At 48.1% G+C, this 21,702-nt stretch overlaps 1 protein-coding gene across 6 annotated transcripts in view; it reads right to left on the reverse strand.

Moving 5' to 3' along the window:
* Positions 1 to 21,702, reverse strand: part of ARHGEF33 (Rho guanine nucleotide exchange factor 33) — a 31,049-nt gene that overhangs the window by 3,199 nt on the left and 6,148 nt on the right. For 2 of the 6 annotated variants that reach the window (XM_048299772.1, XM_048299771.1), the window contains exons 2-15: positions 18,515 to 18,564; positions 14,040 to 14,143; positions 12,952 to 13,116; positions 11,208 to 11,329; positions 10,225 to 10,367; positions 9,606 to 9,665; positions 8,788 to 9,003; positions 8,020 to 8,149; positions 7,218 to 7,350; positions 6,378 to 6,461; positions 5,507 to 5,590; positions 4,634 to 4,782; positions 3,593 to 3,778; positions 1,145 to 1,898 (exon numbers count right to left, since the gene is read on the reverse strand). In XM_048299772.1, coding sequence (XP_048155729.1) covers positions 1,145 to 1,898; positions 3,593 to 3,778; positions 4,634 to 4,782; positions 5,507 to 5,590; positions 6,378 to 6,461; positions 7,218 to 7,350; positions 8,020 to 8,149; positions 8,788 to 9,003; positions 9,606 to 9,665; positions 10,225 to 10,367; positions 11,208 to 11,329; positions 12,952 to 13,116; positions 14,040 to 14,066 — 2,253 coding nt within the window. In that variant the 5' untranslated portion in view covers positions 14,067 to 14,143; positions 18,515 to 18,564. The remainder of the gene's footprint in view (positions 1 to 1,144; positions 1,899 to 3,592; positions 3,779 to 4,633; positions 4,783 to 5,506; positions 5,591 to 6,377; positions 6,462 to 7,217; positions 7,351 to 8,019; positions 8,150 to 8,787; positions 9,004 to 9,605; positions 9,666 to 10,224; positions 10,368 to 11,207; positions 11,330 to 12,951; positions 13,117 to 14,039; positions 14,144 to 18,514; positions 18,565 to 21,702) is intronic. The other 4 variants (XM_048299774.1, XM_048299773.1, XM_048299770.1 and 1 more) reach the window with 3 other exon arrangements.

Below are 21,702 nucleotides of genomic sequence, written 5' to 3' on the forward strand. Positions count from 1 at the left end.
GTAAATGTGCCACTAAAAGATCTTTCCCTCTTTCAGGAGAGTGCCAAGCTCCTCTCAGCCAGACTCTGGACAAGACCCTTTTCTCCAATTCTGCCCACCACTGCCATGATGATGTCCTTTGCTCCATGGGGGAGAACATGTCCTGCAGTTCTGGACAAGCTCCACATCTGCACCCTGCTGTGGGCCATAGCTCTGTGCAGGTGAGTGCCAAAGAGCTCACAGGCCCCTTTCTCTGGGGTGGCTGTGTTCCACCTCTGGAGTGGCTGTTGACTCTTCTCCCTCTGCCTCATCTCCCCTGTTCAGCCATCCACCACCTCCTTTACTCACTAGGCCTTTTACTTTCTTCTCTTTTGAAGTTTCCTTGCTGCCTTTTCAGTCAGGCTGTCAGAACCTACCTCCCATCATCATCTGCATCTACAGCCTCCTATCTGAGCATCTCACAGCACCCTTGGCCTCTACCTCCTTGGCTGTGACAGCCCAAAGTTGACTCTGTGAACTATAGAAACATTGCTCCTGCAGGACCTGGTGTCCCTGAAGGGTTAGAGTGCTGTTTGCCATGTCCCATCTGAGAGACACAGTTAATGGGCTCTGACTGTTCTCACACAGACTTTGGCATGGGTCTGTACAATCCAGGCAACAAATACAGGTGAAAAAAACCTCTGTACCAGATCCTTGCTGGTGTAAATGGGCTGAGCTTGGCCAAGTCATGCTGGTTTATACTGGCATGACTTACCCAGCACTCCTCACAGCAGGTGGAAAGGCACCTGTTCAACTGGGTGCCAACCACAGCACTAATTTTGAACAGCTTTGTGTAAACTTTGTGACCTGCTCAGAACATGAACCTGGGGGGGAAGCTCAGTGACAGGTGGAGACACACAAGAGGCTACCTTGTCTCAAGGGTGTGCTACCTTGTCTCAAGCCAGCTGTGCACCTCAACCCTGTGCTTGTCCCTGGGGAAGATGTGTGTGAAAAGGAGCTATCTTGTCCCTCCCTTGGGCATGTACATGCAGCTGAGGACTTGGAATGTGTGGGCTTGAAAGCTGTTTTGGCGTGTTCTACTCTAACTGTATCTCAGATCTTTCTCCTGCTGCTGCTGCACCACCATGTGCCTTTTTTTTTTCTCCTCCTATTTAAGCCTCCTTACTTCCAAAAAGCTCGGTTTTTCACCCGCTCCTCTCTGTGGGGGGAAGTAGCTCCTTTGGGAGCTTCGAGATGAAGCTGAGATCAAGTGAGGCTGAACATTCCTGTCCTGCTTCTGCTGCAGACGGCTCCCACTGCTGCTCCGTGTGCTGTAGAGTCTGGTGCTCACGCCCTCCGCGCTCCGCGGCAGCTCCTTCAGGGACCTGCTCAGCTGCTTCCCTTTGCTGTGGAACATCTCACGCTTGTAGGTGCTGCTGCTCACGGGAGTGCAGCTCTTAGGCAGTGGCTGCAAGGCATGGTCTGTCCTCTCGGGTTCTGAGGTGAAGTTCACAGGCCTAAGGAAGCAAATATCCAAGCTGGACTCGGAAGAGGCTGGGGAGCAGTTCTCAAAGAGAGCGAGGTTTTGGAAGGTGTCATCTTCGTAGGGGCCTGGCATGGTGAAAACCTCCCCAGGGTAGTCAAACTCTTCGTAGCTTGGTGCAAAGTTCCTCGCATCCTGCAGCAGCTCCACAGAGGTTCTGATGGCTCTCTCCGTGTTCCCCACGGCGTCAGCCGGTGGCGCTTCGTACTCCATTTCAGGGATGGATTGCAAGGGGGCTGTCAAGGCCTTGAGTTCCTGCTCTGTCAACTGAGAGGAGGCAAGGATGTTTTCTGGCCTCTCGTGTTTTCTGCTTTCCATCTCCCAGTCAGGGGGCTTTACAGCCTGGATGTTCTCCATCACCGTTGGCTGGGGTTTCTTCATCTGTGGCATCAAATGCCTTAAAAATAAACAAAACAAAACAAAACAACAGACGGAAGTGGAATACTAAAGGATGACAGAGACAGCATGACAAGTCCCCCCCCACCCCTTCACTCCCCCAGCCCTATTGTGTTCATTTTATGGCCAAAAGGTATTCTCCTGCCTTGGAGAACAGTAACAGAGGTATCACTTACAGAAATTGCCTGGCTGGTTAGGAGGACCAAACTTGGAAAGACAGAACTGCTTATCCAGTAGCTTTGGCTGACTTTGGTACTCTACAGCATGAAATGAATAGAAACTGAGATGAGAAGCCAACTGCTCCATCTCTCTCCTGTTCATCTGCATTTTGGATTTTAACTTTTCTTCTCTCTCTGTAATGTAGGAGCTATGCCTCACTTTCCTGTGGTCTGGTTGTCTTTTCAGGTGGATAAGGTGGATACCTCTTGGGTAGGGTGACTTTGTCCCCAAAATGTGTCAGGAGTGCTTGGAGGGCTCCTACCCTCCCTGTGTTCCAGCTGAGTCTTCAGTTCAGGGTGGTTGTGGGGGTGGTGCCAGCTGAGGCTACCAAGATGTGTGCCTGGAGCATCCTATCTGTGAGAGGAGGGAGATTGTCTTGGGCAGCCTGGGGAGAAGGAGGCCAAGGACTGATCTGTAACACTACTAACAGAGGGGGACTGGGAATGACGAAGCCAAACTCTTGTTAGTATCAAATGAGATAAAAAAGCACAATAGCCACAAACTGCTGGCATAAGAATAAAGTTAAGTCTAGTGTGCTTCTCTGATCATCATCTCATTTGGCACCTGTCAGGCTGGAAATGGCCAAGGGGGAACCATACAAGGAGTGGCTGAGGTCACTTGGTCTGTTCAGCCTGGAGGAGACTGAGGGGAGACCCCATCGCAGTCTGCAGCTTCCTCACGAGGTAAAAGCAGAGGGGCAGGCACTGATCTCTTCTCGCTGGTGACCAGTGACAGGACCCGAGGGAATGGCTGGAGTTGTGTCAGGGGAGGCTGAGGTTGGATATCAGGAAAAGGTTCTTCACCCAGAGGGTGCTTGGGCACTGGAACAGGTTCCCCAGGGCAGTGGTCACAGCACCAAGCCTGACAGGGCTGAAGAGGTGTTCAGACAATGCTCTCAGGCACATGGTGTGACCCTTGAGGATGGCCCTGTGCAGGGCCAGGAGTTGGACTCGATGATCCTTGTGGATCCTTTCCAACTCAGTATATTTTGTGATTCTGTGAAGATTGCCAGGTGCTACCAGTAGCCCTGCCTGTCTTGAATTAGTCTTGTGTGGTTTTGAACCCATTTTGTACTTGTGTCTAGTGATAGTGAATCACATCACTCAATTATGTGCTGTGTGGAAAAGTTTTTTTTTTTTCCCTACTCTGAGACCTTGGTCCTGTTTCCCAGCTCTTGTAATGCTGACAGTGAATAATGCAGTGTTACTGTGCACACCACTGTCAGGCCTAAACAAATGCATGTCCTCCCTAACATACCATTAAGGCAGCCCTGGGTAGAGCTCTGAAACATTTCCTGCTGGTAAACCACATGGTAGGGGATAGCAGGATGGAGCCAGCCCTTCATCTCTCTATCCATATACAGGGAATGGTTTTGGAAATGACAGCCTGTAGCTGCCTGGTGTCACTGGCATGGTGTGTGTGAGGAGAGAGTATTCAGCCTACTTTGAAAGCTGCCCATGAGGACAACAGGCTTACGGGGTGGTTGTGCCAGAGGAAGGTGCTGCTGGGAATGACTGTATGGCCTCTTCAGTGTGGATCCCACTGTCCCGCATGGATGCTGCACTGGGTGTTGGAGAAACCTCCTGGCTTGTACACTGGGAGGTGAGACCTTTGTACAGCTTCACCAGGGACGACCTGAGGGAGGAGAAATCCATCGTCGGGCTAAGAAATAAGGCAGGGAATGAGCACGAGCGTGTAGAATCACAGAAAACAGGACTGGGAGGGACCTTAATATTCCCGTTCACCTCTGCCCACCCCAAGGAAGAGCCTGTTCCACCTAGTCTGTTCCATTCAGCAGGGCATCCTGCTTTCTGTGGTGTTCTTAATGCCTCTCCCCATAGCAGTCCCTCCCCAGCAGTCTGCTCCAGCCCTTCACCACCCTCCATACTCGGAAGCTTCCCTTGAAATTTGATCTTGTCCTACACCCCAGGTAAGTCATCACAAGGAGCAAAGGCAACCAGATGCTGATGTTAGTAACAAGCCTTGATTTGAAGGAATTGTTCTGAACTGCAACTTGAGAATCTACATTCAGGGTAATTTCTGTCACAGTTCATCTCAAACAGGTTATGGGAGGCTTTTGTTTCTCCCACCTCCTCCCCCAGTAAAATATGATAAGACCATTCTTTTGGAGTCTCAGCCCATAAGGGAAACAGTCCTCAGCTTCACCAGGGCCTGGAGCTGCCAGAGCTAAATCCCTGTCTGTTTTCCCACTGGGGAGTGACTTTGCCACCAGCTTAAAGAATCAAGCCACATGAAACATGCGGCTGCTATGTTTAGAAGGATTTAGAAGTGATCTTTCTTTCACTCTCAGAGTTAGGCAGAAGGACCCACCCCAAATTTGACCTCAGTTGGAGGGCAAATGCCAATAGTGGTTCTTCTCCAGCATTCAGATGCAAAGGGCTTTATTTCAACAGAGCAATATGCCTGTTGATCTTGCCTGGACCCAAACCCCGTGTTTGCCAGGCTTCCCCCACACCTCCCTTCCCTGGTGACAGAATGAGCTGATGTTGTGCTTACTTCTTCAGCTTTTTCCTCTTCTGTATCAGCAGATCTTCGTTGCATTGGAAGAGGAGGCTATAGTGGGAGATGAAAACCCGGAGGCGCTGCACACACACCAGCAGCAGGTAATAGTCAGGGTGCTCTTGCTCCGTGAACTTCAGGACATTCTGAGGCACAGAGGAGAGCAGGCTGTTTGGAGGCTGTCCTGACCCTTTCTGGGGAGAAGGCACTATTGGAACCATGGATTAGGGCTCTGGAGTGCTCATGGCACTGCCCTGGGGGAGCTTTTCTAGGCAGCATGAGTTTCTGAGGGACTTGGATGGGGCCTGCCTCCCACTAGTCCAGTGCAAATGCACAAGGAACCACTGTAAATGTAATCATGGGATGTGTGGGTGATGCACTGGTTGAGTTTAGCTTTGGATGAATAAACCAATGTTTTGATTTTATAGGGCTTGCTTTCTGTGTATTTGCCTTGTCTGAAATGTTTCACTACGATTCAGATAAGCCTTCTGTGAACCAGAACTCTTTTTATCAGCCACCTCTCTGTAGGGCAGGTTGTTGGGCCCTAGGAGCCCTCTCAGGTGTGTCACATCTCTGGCCTCCTGTTTTCCCAGAGCAGCAGGCAGCAGAGCCTTTGGCTTCCCAGGAGACAAAAGCTGTTTCTGTCAGGTCAAATGGAGAAACTGGCAAATATAAGCAAGCCTCATGTGAAAAAGAGGAAACTTAAGCTATTGTTAGCTGGCTTTCCCTTTCAAAGTTTTTTGTTCTTCAAAGAACCCACTGGGTTTGCCAGAAGCCCTGTACCTGTACAGGCCCAAATACCAACTCTGAGTTAAAAGTCGCCTGATGTGATAAGAGTTCAACAAGACAGTTTCCATCCTGGGGCCCTACCTGTAGATGAATAAGGTATTCAGGGATTCGCTGGACTATATGAAAGAACAGAATGTAGAGATCAGACTTGATTTCTTCTTCTACCTGAAATAGAGAAAGCGACTTAAGAGTCTTTTCCACCCATAAAACACATCTGCTTCCAGGTAGTTCTGTGCTTTAATGAGTAGTTATGCTGTAAGGAGTTACAACAGTTCACAGGGGCACACCAGGCATTTAGGTTGGGGATTATCTACTAGGGACACTCAGCCTAATTAAGTAGGTTAAGTGTGTTGAAAGTGCACTAGTTAACTTTCAGTGAAACCCCAAGAAGATGCTGTTGTTCAGAATGAAGTTCTTAGTGTAGGCTCAGATGAACTGAACAAAATGAGATTGACTTCTAAATTAAAAAATCTTGGAAGCAAGCAAATGTGGCCTGGTTATTGCACTTTAAACTACCTTTATATTTAACTTTCCTAGTTTAAACCCAGAATCAAGGGTGTGAGACCAAATGCCTGAAGCTGAAAGTGAAGACTCTTCTCTATAAAGGACTTACAGCCTCACTCGATCTCTGTTTGGATGACTCCTCCATTTTCCAGGAGACAGTGCCAGGAAAAAGTCTGGATAGCATGTGCATAGGTAAGCTTTTGGGAGGTTTAATCTGAGACGTTGTTTCATGGCACAGCAGAAAAACAGCTTTGGTTTCAAACAGTGAGGAAGGTGTTAAAGCTGCTTTTTGTAAGTGCCTGTCAGCCACGGCAACCTCCAGGAAACTGGCATTTGGCAACAGAACAAGTGGATTGGCAGGAGAGTCCTATCATGGGCAGGCATAAGAGGAAGAGATCCAGGCTTGCATGTTGCCATTACATGCCTGGGAAGCAGGCAGGAAGTTTACCTCCTTCAGGATCACCACGTGGATCAGAGAGATGCATTCTGGCAGGTCCCTCAGGTAAGCAACGTAGTAGTCCAGAAAATTATTCTTAAGAAAGGGAAAGAGAAAAGAGCCAACAAACTTAACAGGGATTTTTGGTCACAGAGTCAGCCAAACTGCTGATTCCCCACCATCGCTGCTGGAAGGTCACCAGAGCAGCAGTGTGTGCTGTGTGATTCCTTCTCGGCTTGGAACTTCTCAGGAAAGTCTGTTTTACAGAATGTGTTCTGCTGTTGAGCACAGTGTGTAAAGCTTTACAGCAGGTGGGGAGGGGTAGAGAGGCTGGGCAGCAAGAAGCTTTTCTTGTGTAAGACTTAAAATTTATAAAGTGTCAGATGAGTTTTTACACATCCTTGCTGCTCACCAGGGCAACAGAAGTGGGTGCAACACACCATGTGTGATAAGAGGCCTGCCCACCTGCTTATCAGAACTGTGAACAAGGTGTATTGGGGCAGGGGAGCATCAGAAACACTCTCTTTTCACACCCTCACTGGAAATACAGCCATTCAAGCTGTCAAGGCTCAGGTGTGGCTCCTGCAAGCAGGTCTGGGTCTCATGTACTGGTTATAGAGCTGTGCTATGAGGCTGCCTGCCCACAGATGGGTCTGGCATGTGGAGTCCCTGAACAACAAAGGGACTGCCATGCCCCAGGACTGTGCTCCAAGAGGGCTTGCTGGAAGGCCTTACCCTTCAGGCCACAACTGCACAGCCCAACCCCTCTCTTGCAAGGTGTTTTGGCCCACCTATGCCTCAACAAAACATCATGAATCATGGCAGAAGATTCTGGAGAGGTCTTTAACATACCTCATCATTTGTCAGCTTCAGGAAGATGTCTCCTAGGATCCCTTGTCGTGGCCAGCTCAGGACTCGCTCCTGGAGAGCGTGCAGTAAATCCACGTGCTGCTGGACCAGGAACCGCAAAGAGTTGGGGAAAAAACTGAAGGGAGACCAGATCAGACTGGTTATACAGAGCAAAACCTCATCCCTAACAAGTGAATACTGCTAGGTGGGCATTCCTGTGTGGTCAGCACAGCCTTGCACATGTATTATTAACTCCTGTGGCTGGAGCACTGGCTGCATCGGGGGGTCTTTTTGGCTGCAAGTACCCTCTCCAGCTGGCTATTAATAAAGTGTTTTGAAGGCTTCTTAGGCTGGCTTTGCAATGCATTGAGTAGCTGAGCAGAATTAGCAGCACTAAAAAGCCCCAGGCAGTGCTACTGTGGCTGATTATGCAGGACCATGGTCCTGAGCCATCCCACTGAGAGCCTGGAGGAGAGCTCCCCAGCTTTCTGTGTTGTCCCATTTGTCAGGCCCTTTCAGGAGACAATCCACTGATGCAGAGCTGGTCAAAATGTGCTACTGCCTTTCTGCCACTTCACGTTGATTTCACCCAGAATCAGAATGAAGATGGTGGACAAGATGCAAGGGACAGGCAGGAAAGTCTTTAATGACTGCAAAAACCTCCCAGTGCCTCCAGTTTTCAACTAGAAATAAACCAAGTGTTCAAAGATCTCTGTGTGGATGAAAGAAAAGTGTGTGAGGGGATAATGCAGAAATAATATTGACTGAAGAAAACTCCCCAAAAGACAGAGAGCACATCAAATACCTTCTCTCTTTGGTGCTTCTTTTCACATCTGGCCCTTGCAGTGTGGCCTTGATCTTCAGGATTAGGGACAGGTTGATGACATACTTCCTTTCTGACTCCAGCAGCTCCAAAGCGATGTTCTGCCTTTTGGCTTCCAGAAGATAATGGTTAAGTTTAAAAATAAGAAAATACTGACCTCAGGGACAGCTGCATGTTAGACTGGTGAACTGACAGTGAACCATGAAAGGAGAAACTTGTTTAACAGTGATATCAATGTCTCATCTTTTTGTGTCTTCTTTCCCCAAAATGTAAAACCCCATCCTGATCCTAGAGCATGCCCCAGACATGACTAGAGCCACAGTTTGCTAAGAAAGCTCTAAAGCAAATGTGTTTTTCCTATGAATACTGAATTTTTCTAAGAATAACAAAACAAGCAGTCAAAGGCAAAACAACTCATATCAGGGTTTCCCATCCTGAAGAATCCCTGCAGAATGAGAAGTTGTATTTTTCACCCACTTAAGTAACTACACTGCTGCAATCCCTTCAGTACTCTGAACCTGACAGGTCTTGAGAAGGAGAAGGGCTGTCCTGGGTACAGAGTGGTCCTGTCAGTCACACAGCCCAACAAATACAAAGGCCAGAGGTCTTGGAGTGTGAGGCCCTGAGAGATTCCCCTCTAGCAGGAGAAACTGGTCTGTGTCTCCCTCCATGGATGCTGAGCACCAGCCAGCTCACACCAGGCATGGATACAGCTTTGAGCCTCTCTAGCCAGAGTTTTCTACTCCTTACCAGCCAAAGAGGGTTCACATATTATGTTGTCTGCTGAGCTGTATCTGCTCTGGCCCATGTCTTTCCCTCTCTCCGGTTGCTCTTTGGAAATGTACTCATCTCCCCAGTCCTTGGTGTCCTTGGGCTGCTTCCATACTGTTGATGGCAAATGCATTTTTGACTGCCCCTCTGTTGCCAGGGGAGGCTTGAGGCTGTCATCTGTCTCTATGCCTGCTCCTGCAATGACAAACAGGTCTATGGACTCTGACATCTCAGCTGACTGATTATGCTGCAGCAGGCAGTTAAGCTGTGTTTCCATCCATTTGAAGCACTGGAAGGTGGATTTGGAGCATTCCTTGTGCTTCACAAGGGCTGTAGCCTTGTAGAGTTAATTTACAAAGGAAGGGTAGTTGGTGAGCTCTTCAGCAGAACAAGGTTTGCACTCTTCCAGCATTTATTTTCAGGCCAAATAAGATCCAAAGTTAGACATAGGTTAGAGAAGAAGAAAGACCATCTCTTCCCAAGGGGGAAAAATGGTGCTCTCGCTATTCTTTGTCACATCAGGAAGCATCAATTCTTCCTTTCTGCAAAAGCACTTAGAATCTGAGAAAGCAAAGCAGAAAGGCTTTCTCTGCCAAATCCTTGGCATTGACCATCAAGGACACTTCAGGGACACAGGTTTGCCCTCACATCTCACCTGAAGTATGAAAATGGAGATACCTGACAGACTGAAAGACATCCCTGTGAAATGCCTTCCCTGAAAGCATTTTTTCAGTGCAGTAAAGCAAGCACTCTCTTTGAATCGTTATCCTGTCTTTTGATGTTTGATATTTTCTTACCTGGGCCTGCTATGACTTTCACACCTCCTTCTCCCATGGGCATGATCCTGGTGTCAGACACTGTTGAAAAACAAAGGGAACTTTAACAGGAGAAGACAACTGTAGAGCAGGCTGCTTCCTGCCAAGCCCTGTCAGTAGGGTTAAATCCTCCAGTCTTTCACAGTTTTGCTAGGAAATCTGATCTCTGCCTTTGCTGACATTTAAAATGAATGTATTTTTAATATCTTCCTATCTGAACAGCAAGAGAGTGACAGACCAGCTTAGACCCCCAAACTTAGTTATAGAATGAAAGGCTCTGGTCCATCACCTTTTCTTTGATTCCAACTTTCAAGTGTTTTCCTCATCAAGGTGTGTTCCTCCTTCCTGTGCCCCACTCCCTCACACAGAAACGAACCCAGGACTTTTATCAAGAGCCCCCATTTGGTTCTGTATCTGTGCCAGTGGCACTACAAGAACGAAGATCCAGCCTGCATCCCTCTCCTTGGAGGAGGCAAGAAATGGCTGTTGACACAATGTTTGCAAAGCAGATACTTCCCAAACCCAAGTCACCCTAGTGAGCTTTTCCTGACTTTTTTTCCTGAGGGAGGAAGGCACTGCATTTGCCTGTTCTGTTTCCTACCTTTTTCGTAAGTCACGTTGTGTAAAAGACTCGTAAAATCTTCACTCATCAGCACAGGTTCTGGGAGGTTGATGGATCGAAATGGGCTGCCCTGGAGAGGTGTTGGCACTGTCTGTGACCCGTGATCATCCTTCTGTGCTCTTCTGTACAAGCACAAAGAAGGAGGTGGTTGGAAAGTCTGAATGCTACAGCTGAAGCTCCTACACTACATTTGTGGCCAATACTGTCAGAAATAGGACAACTCTAGCAGAGACTTTGATGGAATTGGCAGTTCATGAACAATGTTCTGGAAATAACTTCCACTGGCTATAGGAGAAGGTTATTTCAGATCAATTCTTTTGCAGAGCATGTTTCATCTAATTAAATAGCTTAATTAGCTGAGGGGCTAGCCTAGATTTGCAAAGTGTTTGCATCAAGGCAGCTGTATAGATTCATGAGCAAAACTCTGTTTTCAGAAGGAGGCTAATTAGGACCAAGCTGGACAACCATCTGCTTCATCACAGCATCAGTGTGGCCCAGCAGTGTGCAAACATTCTCTGGCTCTGCTCAAAGAAGAACAGGCTGGTGACAGGAAAACAGAGCATGACGGCACCATGAGGAGCCCACTGAGTCCTGCAAGCAAGGAAGGGGACATTGCAGTGCTGTTGTCTGAATGGTGGGGGCTTCTGACTTTCAACAGTGTTACTGCCCCAACATGCTTTTAGTGGGTCTGTGTGTTCCACCAGGCCCTGGTTTTCCAGGGAGCTGCTGGGGGCTGTTTTGTTGTTGGAATCACAGTGAGGTGCTAGCATTTTTCTTCTGTCTTTGCTCTGTGGGGTGTGTGTCTAAAAGCCCAGGGTGAACTGAAGCATTTCTGGTCATAATCAGGGTTGATACACATGTCCAGCCAGGAGAACAATTAAGAAATTATGCTATACAGAAATGAACAAAATGGACACCACTGCTAATTAGCATTTTCAGCACCTTGGAGTTTGGGCCCTTACTTAGCTTTCATTTTCCGTGATTCCCGGCGCTTCTCTTGCTGCAGCTGCTCAATTTTCTGTTGCATTTCCTCCTGCTTGGCACTGATTTCTTCAATCATTGACTTTGCATCGCTGAGCTCCTCCTGAGAAACAGGCAAAAGCACAGCATTCCCAGGGTGCCCATCAGGCTTTCGTGGCACAGCTCTGAATGCTGGCTGGTGTGCACTAAAGGTGCTTCAGGGTGCTCTGGGGAGTGGCTCTGTGATCAGACACTCTTCCTTTGCAAGTCCAGGATGTGTCACACGTGCCATGCACAACATGGCATGCCATGGTGATCCTTAATTCTACAGGCAACTCACCCGAGCCAGCGTGGTGCCACATGCTCAAGGCACTGATGGGAGATCAGAGACTCAGAGCTTCATCCACTACCAGCTGAAAGCACTGGGAGGACTCCTGCCCTTAATGGCATTTGGAGGTGGACCTTAGGGATCACATTTCCCTCTGCAGTTTTCCAGCATGTGTATTCACATGTTGCACTTGGTTCAGATCCCAGTGTGAGCACTCACATGCATAAGATTTTGCCAATCAGGCCTTGGATCTGCCCTTTTAGCCTGGTTTCCTAAGGAAATGAGGCCCTCCATATCCTCCCTGTCCATCCTCCCTCAGGCACTTTCAGACAAGCCTTACGCAGATGTAGAGCTCTGATGCATGAAGTTCCTGCAGGTTTCATAAACGTGAGCAGCAGGGTTGAGGAGAAATACTCAAGAGTTTCATGTAAACCAAGGGATTTCCCCCAAGCAAGGAGGTGGCTTCACTGGGAGCTCAGCATTTGAATAGCCAACATGGGCATGGGGCAGAGGAAGAGCAGCCTTTGCCCCTTCTGTTGCTTGCATAATTCTTTGCATCTGTATTTTAAATCTCTTTTCCCCTACGACAATATCCTGGATAACCCTGTGTCTGGTTGCTCTGAGACCTCTTCCATGATGCCCTCACCCTGTTTGTCTCCCTTGCTCCTCTGGCACCAGGGGCTCCTTTTGCCTGGTGCCATCTGTCTCCCTGTCACAGGGTTAGTAATGGGCTTTTCCAGTAAGCAGCCCTCTTTAACTTCACAAGGTATTATTGACTCAGCAAAACCCCATGGGGAAAGTTTGCAATAAAAACAATAAAAGAGTTCCTCTGCCTGCCTCGTCACAGGCAGTCATCCAGTTTCTGCATGGAGACGCTGGCTGGACCAAAGTGTGCATCAAGCCTTCTTGCTAGGCTGTCTCTCTAGCCCTTTGTCTTTATCCTCTTGGGCCAGATCAAACCAGGCAGCACTTCCTCCCAGCCATGTGGAAATGCGACTTCAAAAGGCTTTAGGGTTTTGTGTTAATTTGCTGCTCCCCAGTGGCTCTGGTTCCTGCAGGAAACGCAGGAGACCTGACCCAGGAGAGGTGCAGGACAGTGGCCCAGCAGTAGCCCCTGAACAGGCCATAAACCCATGGCATGTGCAGCCTAGAGCAAGGGCTGCTTGTGCCCAGGTTAGCTCCCAGCACTGCCTCATGGCCAGTCAAGAAGGCTCAATAGGCCAGAGTATGGGTTACTTTCGGGCTGGAGCAGTCAGGGGAGACCCAAAGCCAAAGGAAGTATCCCAGGTGTATCCAAAACAATTGCCTGCTCCTTTTCTTTGCAAACAGGAAGTATTGATGGAGGCAGGGAAATGCTTCCCTCTGCCACACAAGCTCACATGGAATGTATGCAGCCTTCCCACAGGTCACACTCCTACCTTGAACGTGTTGAGGGAATTCTTCATCTCAGCCACCTTCTCTTCCATGGCACAGCGGCAGCTCTTGACCTTCTCTTCCAGGGCATACTCTCCATGCTGGATCCGTGACAGCTCCTGCATTGCTTCTGTGAAACCCGCCTTCAGCTCAGAGGCTAATGCCTGCAACTACAGCAACCACAAACACAGTGGGTTCAGTCCCTCCTCCCAGGCTCAGGTGTTTGTGTCCCCGAGGGTCTCTCAGCTGGCACAAAGGCTGCATGTAACCCATCCTGTAAGGTGCTGTCCTCTTTCTCCTCCTCCTTTCATGGCTGGGAAACATGGGGAGAGGTTTGGCCCCTGCTGCAGCCTCCGTACAGAGTAGGAGGCGTTTGTCTTGGGCAATCAATGCACCCCTTTTTTAGACTTTTTTAAAAAACTTTTTTGAGTTTTTCCAGGCTCCCTGGCAGTTTGCAGCCTGTCAGCCTGTAGTAGGAGGACAGCCTGAAACATGCCAAGAAGGCTTGCAATAACAGCAGCCAGATTATTAATCTCCAAAGCAGCTGAGGAATCAAGAAAGTGTCTGGTTTTGAGCAAGTCCTCCTCCCACATGTGCTCGTGGGGCTGGCACTTTGCCCACACAGGTCTAACCCCTCACTCTCCAAGGGCTGTGGAGAAGCTCTGTCCTTTGTCATGGGCCCTTTCCATGGAAGGAGGCAGCTCTAACTTGTGCTGGAGAGGGAACAGGAAGTTTTCCCCTGGCATACAGTGATGCTGTGCCCACTCTTTTTTTTTTCTGTCCCTAGATGCCCTGGTGCTGCTGGAAGAGCTCACCACCTAAGCTGGAGACAGCCAGTGATAGCCAGGTGAAGCAGGAGATGGACTGGGGCAAGCCAGGCTGGCAGAGCAAGCAGACAAGGCAGGTGTGGAGGTGGGCAGTGAGGGGGGATCAGCGACTGGCAGAGGGCTAAGCAGGGAATACCCTCTTGGGAGCAGCTCGGGCTGGTGACCCTGAACTCTGCCCCCAGCGCTGTGAGCGAGGCGCTCGTCCCGCCTGCACAAAGCCCACAGCGAGCTCGCGGCCCAAGGCGCTTCAGTACAGAGGTTTTTACCTTTACAACAGAAATTCGGCCTAACATCTGGTTATAAACTGAGTCCAAAACGGGAGCACTGGTGGTAAGCGGAGAGCCACCCCGGGAACTCAGGCGCTTGAGTCCTGCAAATGGAGCAGAGATGGCTTCCGATACCTCGGGGCAATGGCATGCACCAGCCTCCTCTGGTGGACACTGGCAGTGTCTTTACAGAGGATGTCTGCCTGCCATCCCCACTCCTACCCCAGCGCTCACCCCACAGCCCCCACTCTGATCTGGCTGGACACACATTTCCAGAGTGCCTGGGTAGGAGGAGTGGGACTGACAGGAACCACAGGCACTAGGACAGGGTAGATGGGAGCAGGAGGCTGAGGACATCTTCCCTCATCAAGATGACAACCCTGAGTCCCCAAGCCAGCTGGAGCTCCAGACCCCTTGGCTCAACCCTTTCCCCCACCCCTCCTGGCCACATTGTCACCCTGACCTGTGAGTGTAGCCTGAAGGGTCAGAGGGGCTGCTTAGGGCAGACAGTGACCACACTGCTTCTGATACCTCAGCCCAGATGGTCGTGGCATCATCAGACATCCTAACATATGTGCCTGGAGAAGGGGGAGGGAGGGTTATAAAGTACTGCGACTGTGCAAAATGATAATATTCCCATCCCTGCTCACAGGTGCTTGACACACTTCCCCCTGAGCTGACGTGGTACCAAGGCACAGTCTGTCTGCCAGGCTGCATCAGGGCTGGGCATCACACACTGCCCCCCAGGTAAAAAGGGTTGATTCATCAGATCTGTCCCTTCCAACTGGAATGTGCTATTCCATTCTCTCCTATGCTATCCATTTTAGAGATCTGCTTCATGATGGAGATATCACAGCCCCAAGTCCTGCTAGCAGTGGAGCAGTCCTGGAGCTGGTCCTGGAGATAACAATATCTGGGGAGAATAAGCCCAAAATCTGCCCACAAGCATGGCCATCTCCTCCTTGGATGCTTCCAGAAAGGGGATAAACTACACAGATCCTTTGAAGGGTATGGGGATGGGAATCATTGCTGATCTTGAGGTTTCAGACTAAGAACTTGCAAGGCATCAGCAAAAATGGACCATTGCAGAGACTTTGGTCTCCACGTGCACTGAAATGCTCTATGAAAGCAGAGTTCAGACAACAAAAAGAAAGATTTGGATTAGAGGCTGGACAAAATATCCTCTGCATCTAAGAGCAGACAGTGTTATTTTGGGATTTGCTGCTGACCAATCTCTGCTTTTGCAGTGACAGTGCTAGCTTAGTTTCTTTGTGTGTCCATCTCAGTGCTCCAGAGCCTGGCCTGAGTCTGTCCTGCCCCATATATCCTTCCTCAGCCCCATGCAGCTTGCAGTGGCTATTTCAGACACTGAAATGCATCCTTGTGTTGCTGCTTGATGGATGAATGCAGCCAGAAACACCAACCAGCCACAGGGCTCGGATGATTGAACAAGAAGTGCTGAAACCCTGAGCAGGTAAAGGTTAGCATAGAAAGGAAATACATTCTTGTTGCATTGGATGCAGGGTTGATCCAAAATCAAGTGAAGTGGTGCAGGAACAGCATGTTATCTTTAAAGTCTTGCCAAGCATAGTGTAGCTATGGATTTTAGTTTGAGCTCATTTCTAAAAGCAAGTTTTAGAAAACCATCCTTTAAATCCCATAAGCTGTTAAAACAGATGGAAGCCATTGAAGTATCAGGACGTGCCCATGTCTTGCCCAAGTGACAGGGCTCTGTCTGCACAGGGATGGCTTATGCCTACAGGACCAGAGAGGTACTTCACAGGTTTGTGACCCTCTGAAGACAACTCTGTGTTTCTAAAGTTTCTAAGTGCAACACATACCAAAAAAGACAGATTTTATAATACAGCAACAGTTAAACTGTAATGTGTTGCCCTGGCTCACTTATTCATGAGAGTAAAGATATACCTTAGCACTTAAGTTGTGGAATTTAAGAAAGAACAACTTAAACTGAGCTAATGCCTAGAGCATAAATGAATCTGCACAGTCATAGGGAGTCCTTAGAACCTGTCCAAGAACTATTCAAAAAAGGGATTTAGGTACCTAAATAATTTAGTACCAGATGCAGATTTCAGTGCCTGTCTGCCTTTGGAGTGGGGCCCTCAAACCCAAAAAAGCAAAGCAGTGAGGCATCCAGTGCCATGTGCCTATGGTAGGTTATGTCTTTCTTGGGTCCCACAACTCCCATTTCACCTGCTGCCCTGATGTTTTTCAGCTCTGTGTGGAAAAACCATGCTGTTCACAAAGGGTGCACAGGACTGGTGCAGCTTCCCGGATCAGAGGCAGCAAAACTGCAGTCTCCCCCATCTCTTGGCAGGTGTCAGCAATCTGAGACATTTGTAAAAGATAACGACTGTTCTTGCAGCCTAAATTTGGTTCAGGCTTTGAGGCAGCCTAGGGAAGATGGTTGCGGCCAGCAGATGGAGATGGTTTATGGAAGGAAGGAGTGGGATGGAAAGAGGGCAGCAGAGCCTTGGTGAGCTAGGTCACTGCCCTGGCTGCCACTAAAAGGATGAGAGGGAGCCCTTGCTTTCCTGAGGACCTGTGTCCCCACAGGTTTCCCCCAGCACTGACCAGGCTGTCCAGGCCTCTGTCTCCACAGGGATGGCCATTTGCATCTGCCACCCTTGGCGGCTGCCTAAGTCCTTATACTAGGACAGGACCTGCTGTCTGGGACCTTGAGCTGAAGCCTGTTAAGACCAGTAGAAAACAGGCTCATGATAAAGGAATACTGCACAGAACAATTCTGCTATTACAAATATATCCTTGAAAAGAGTAAAACCACCTGTGGCCATGAAGTACTGTCTGTGTTACTTCCCCCAGCTTATCTACTGTCCATTATTTTGCACATATTTTGGGGCTGGTCTGAAGAAGTAAATAGACATTGCATCTCTCAGAAGAGGGCTGCCTGAGGACACTGCTTGAAACCAATCTGGCACAAAGTCCAGTGTTTGCCACAAGCCCTGGATCTGATTTTTCTGAGTTGCATGATGCATGCTTTTACCAGGAAACAACTAATTTTTAGAACAGTTACTAACTCCTGTATTTAAGGGCGGCATTTCTACAGCCAAGCATTAGGAAGGCTTGCAGTGCCTCGTAGCAGGAAAGCAGCAGAGCTGCAGTGATTTACAGTGGTAAAGAACCTGTCCCTAGGAGTATATCCAGCATATATATTCCTAGGCAAGGATGGTAGGAATACAGTCAGAGCAGCAGAGTAAGTACACAAGAGAACAATGAAGGTACTTAAAGGGGGCTGCAAGTACTTATCAGCCCTTGTTCCACATCTGTGCAGTCCCTTTTGGTAACTGCATTGTCCATAGTGCCTTTGCTGAAGCAGAAGGGAAGAGCCAGCAGGTGACTGACATTTAAGGATTCATTAAGGTACCCACGTGTCAGCTGGAAAGCAACATGTGTGCATGGTGTTTCCAGCACACGGTGCCACATGCATGTTGGATCCAATGTGCTGGGCCCTTCAGCAACCCAGCCACAGCTCCTGCTTGGAGCTGCCTGCATGGGAAAAGAGGAGGAGACAAGAGAAGTGCTGGGTAGTTCATGGAAAGCAGTGCCTTCTCCACTTGCCATGGTGCACTTGCAAGCCATTATGGACATTAGTTTTGCAATGGTGACAAGGGAGGTCTCAAATAGTCTGGATTTCCACTTCAGGGGTATGTTTCCTCTTTCAGATTACAGTTCCATATTGAACCAGACCAGGGATTAAAGTGCTTAAAACGCTGTCGCATTTCCTGCAGACTGGAAATGCGTAGGAAACATCACTGTGGAAAGGCTGAAACTGCATCTTACAGAAGGGATACTCCCTGGGCTGTGGTAATAGACAACCTTACAGCATCTGTGGCATCCAATTGCAGCAAGAATGTCAGCCCAAAGACAGGCTGCAGAGCTCAGGAGGAACTGATCACCAGGGTTTCCAAGCTTCTGGCTGGGAGGCCACACAAAGACATGCAGAAAGACTCACACTCTGGCTGGTCTGGATTATCAGGCAAGAGCACCCCATGGTCTGAAGAGCTGGGAGGCTGCCAGGATAACCCAAAGCCCCACAGAAGACACCCCTGCCCCATGTCAGTCAACAGATCCTTGCTCCTGGGACAGTTCATCAGGTTTGCTGAAAGCTCATCAAAGCTCAGTCATGAAATCTCCCTCCAGCCCAGTGAATTGACATTCTCTAATTGGTGCTAATGATGTCAGTTGCTTAATTAGCTGAGCTCACAAATCATCTATCTAAATACAACTGGTTGTAAGAGAAATTTTACTGAAAGGTCTTTTAAGATGAGGCCCAAGATGTGTGATATTTATCCATGCAGTGTGCACATTTTGGTTGCCTTGTTCCTTGTAAATGCCTACATTTTTCCTTCAACTTAATTTAGCTTTTTAACTACTGTTTATATATTAGTAACTCTTTAAACTCTTGGAGTTATTTAGGGCATTTTTCTCATCTTTACCTGGGAAATCTGTGTTGCAGGGGTACTCACGGGCACACTTTCAGTCCCTCCTGTGGGAATAAAGAACTTCAGTCAATTAAAATGACTTATAATGGCTGCTATAAATAACTGGAGCAGAGGGTTTGAAGTCCCTCTTGAGGAACAAATCAGTTTTAAAGGACTCAAGTCTCACTTTAGGAGGTCTGAACACCGTATCATTTGTAAAATAAACTGCAATTATAAAATAGGAATGACTCACCTAAATTCAGATGTTAAATTCACCTTATTTGCTGTCCTGTGTCTGGCCAGAGTTGATCCATGCAAGGAAGTGAGAAAACTTGTATGTGCAATTAGGATTAAATTGCTCCCTGTGAAGTTTAGTTCTGTGTACCAGCCTTAGGTAACAGATTTTTTTTTGTCCTAAAGCATTACTGATCTGTTTCTCTACTGAAACAGTCAATTTTATCCTCTACTATATCTGTACATATTTCTATTATCTCCACAAAAGGCAAAATACCTTATCTGTATATTTTAAGTTATATTTTGTCACAATGCAGTCCGAGCAGTAATCATGACTTTTCTAACCCCACAAAATTACACCTTTTCATTGGTTTCGTCATTCCTGGGGGTTTGTGGTATGGTGATCCCACTGGATCTTCTACAGCTTAACATTTCTGAAACAGACTTAGCTCATGGAGGAAATGATATTATTTTGCAGAAGTATTTTGAACACTATTTCTAGGCATTAATCCTAGAATCATGTAATCATTTGAGTTGGAAGGGACCTTTTTAAGGTCATGTAGTCCAACTGTCTTGTGCAGAAACCTTCAGCTGTCCAACAGAAATCACTGCTGGTTGTGCTGCCATTACACTTTGAGGGAATTGCAGTCCAATGGCCATCATTTTATTCCCTCCATCAGGCTCCCTGGCTGGACCTCACTCCCAGAAAACACCATGCTACTCTGTTCCTTGTCTGGATTGCCTCCTCTTGGGAATGCCACTTCATGAGATGGGTTTTCTCTTGCCTCCAAGGATTTGCCTCACTCATCTCTGCTGTTAAGTCACAGACATGGCCAGTAACCCCATGCCCAACTCCAGGAGAAGCCAAGCTCCTTCTTTCCATGCTGGCTGCAGATGCTCGGTGCCTTTCCAACCCGGGCCTTTAGGACCACAGAAATTCAGTCCTGTAGAGGCTGGAAAAGCATGCAGAGAGGACCCTGCACAGTCAGACAGCGGAAAGTTGAAGCCTGGAAGTCAGAGCTATACAAGGCATAGCTCCATTCTGATTTCTTTACCCCTGAGGGGGAATGTGGGTTACCAGCAAGGACACCTATGAAATGGCCCTGTTCTGGTCTCTAGGATTTGTCCTGATTCAGAGGAACTTGAGCAAATTCCCTGATGACTTGCAGAAGAGAGAGGCAGAGAGGCTGTGTGCTCCTCTCTGCCCATGTGCCATTTCCTGCCTGTGCTAGTGGCTCTCTCAGCTGTGGGGTTGGGTAGCTGGGTTAGACACTGACTCTCTGGGGAATACCCTCTCATGCTTCCTCCTAGGGAAAACAAGAAGCAGTAGGCTGATTGGGAGAAGTAACTGTGACTCCAAACTGCCAGCTGTTTGGGGTCAGAGCTCATCAGCCAGCCTGCACCAAGTCCCACATTTCAACTTTTAAATTACAGGTGTTTTTCATCTTCAGCTTTGGCCCTTCTGTGTCTTTTGTTTCAGATTTTCTCTGCAACCGCAAGATTTAGAAACTGACCACTGGCCTGAAGCTTTCTCATGATGCCTGGAGCCGAGGCTTGAAAAGACAGCCTGTGTGTACAGTGACCCTCCTGAATCATGGAAACTGAGGCCCATGCCTGTCCTGTTGGGCTCTTGCTGTGGGATAGTAAGGACTGACCCAAAAAGAGCAAGAGGACATGTTTCTGAATTAATAGTACAACACAAACCCAGTGCTGGCAGGACAAGGAGATGCTGTTTTTACAACATGGGTGGTTGTATTGAATGCTGAGCTGTGTGAAGGACTGGAGGTGTCAGGTAGAAGCATAACAGAACAAGGAAGAGCCTCCTCACATTTTCTTTGGGTGTCTTTCAATCTGATATATAACACAGAGGGCCTGACCGATGTCCTGCAAAAGTCTGTAGGGATCTTTCATGTGGATTTGATTGCAGATCAGTCTGTAATGTCCTTGGATATACTCACAGTAAGGAACTGCTCTTGAGCAAGACCAGAACTGGGGAGAGGATCACTGCTACTGTGACTTTACCTCCCACCTTTGCCATGAGCACTCTCTGAATGTACCCAGTCAAAACCCAGATCCTTTCTATAAAGTTGCTGCAAAGAGCTGAAGCAGAGGAGGCTCCTCTCAGTCTCACTGTGGGAAACGAGGGAGTTTGTGGTAATCTCCCAATTTCTGCAGTGAACATCTACAACCTATGAGGGCATACCAATTAATTGGAAAAAATCCCTGAGTTAATTTCCTTTTCAGCCTGCTGTAGTGTAAGGGCCTAGGTACACAGACCTAATTTCATTAAATTAGAATAATCATAATAATAATAGGGAAATTAACTTTTCTGTTAACTATGCCATGAATAGTGGCACCACCAAGCATCTTTTAAGAAGGAAAGAGGTGGTCCAGTCTCTCTCCTGAGCTGACAGCTGTGGACGCTCCTACAGCTTCTCCCCCTGCTCATAGTTTCAAGAGTTCCTCACCATATGGACACAGTGTCTCTGAGGTGGCAAGGCAGAGCACAGTGCAAGTGGTTTGGGGTGGAAAGCAAGTACCACATTCCTCTGAAAGAAGTCAGTAACCACTAAAACCCTGGATTTGAGCTTTGCAGACTTTCTAGAAGTGCAGCGAGCCTTAGCAAGGACTGATTGCATGCAAGCAATGTGGCCTGGATACGTCTTGGTGCTTGCAAGACTGGGACAGGTGCAGATATCTGGGTTGTGACACTGACACGAACAAGAACCCCTCACTACAAAGCACATGGGGGAGAGAAGCAGATCCTCGTCACAGCACCCTCACGTAAAACACAGCTTTGGACAGTTAGAAGTCTCTACATCCTAAGGCAGAAGTGGGGCACAAGAGGCAAGAAAAGGAATGACTTCCCACAGTGGACGTCACATATGTTACAGGAGTATTTTCCAGAGAGGAGAGGGAGATGGTTCTAAAATAAGAGATAAAAATGTCAACCCCCAGATATTTCTAAG

The sequence above is a fragment of the Corvus hawaiiensis genome, chromosome 3 (genome assembly GCF_020740725.1).
Source record: "Corvus hawaiiensis isolate bCorHaw1 chromosome 3, bCorHaw1.pri.cur, whole genome shotgun sequence".
In the NCBI taxonomy this organism is placed as follows: domain Eukaryota; kingdom Metazoa; phylum Chordata; class Aves; order Passeriformes; family Corvidae; genus Corvus; species Corvus hawaiiensis.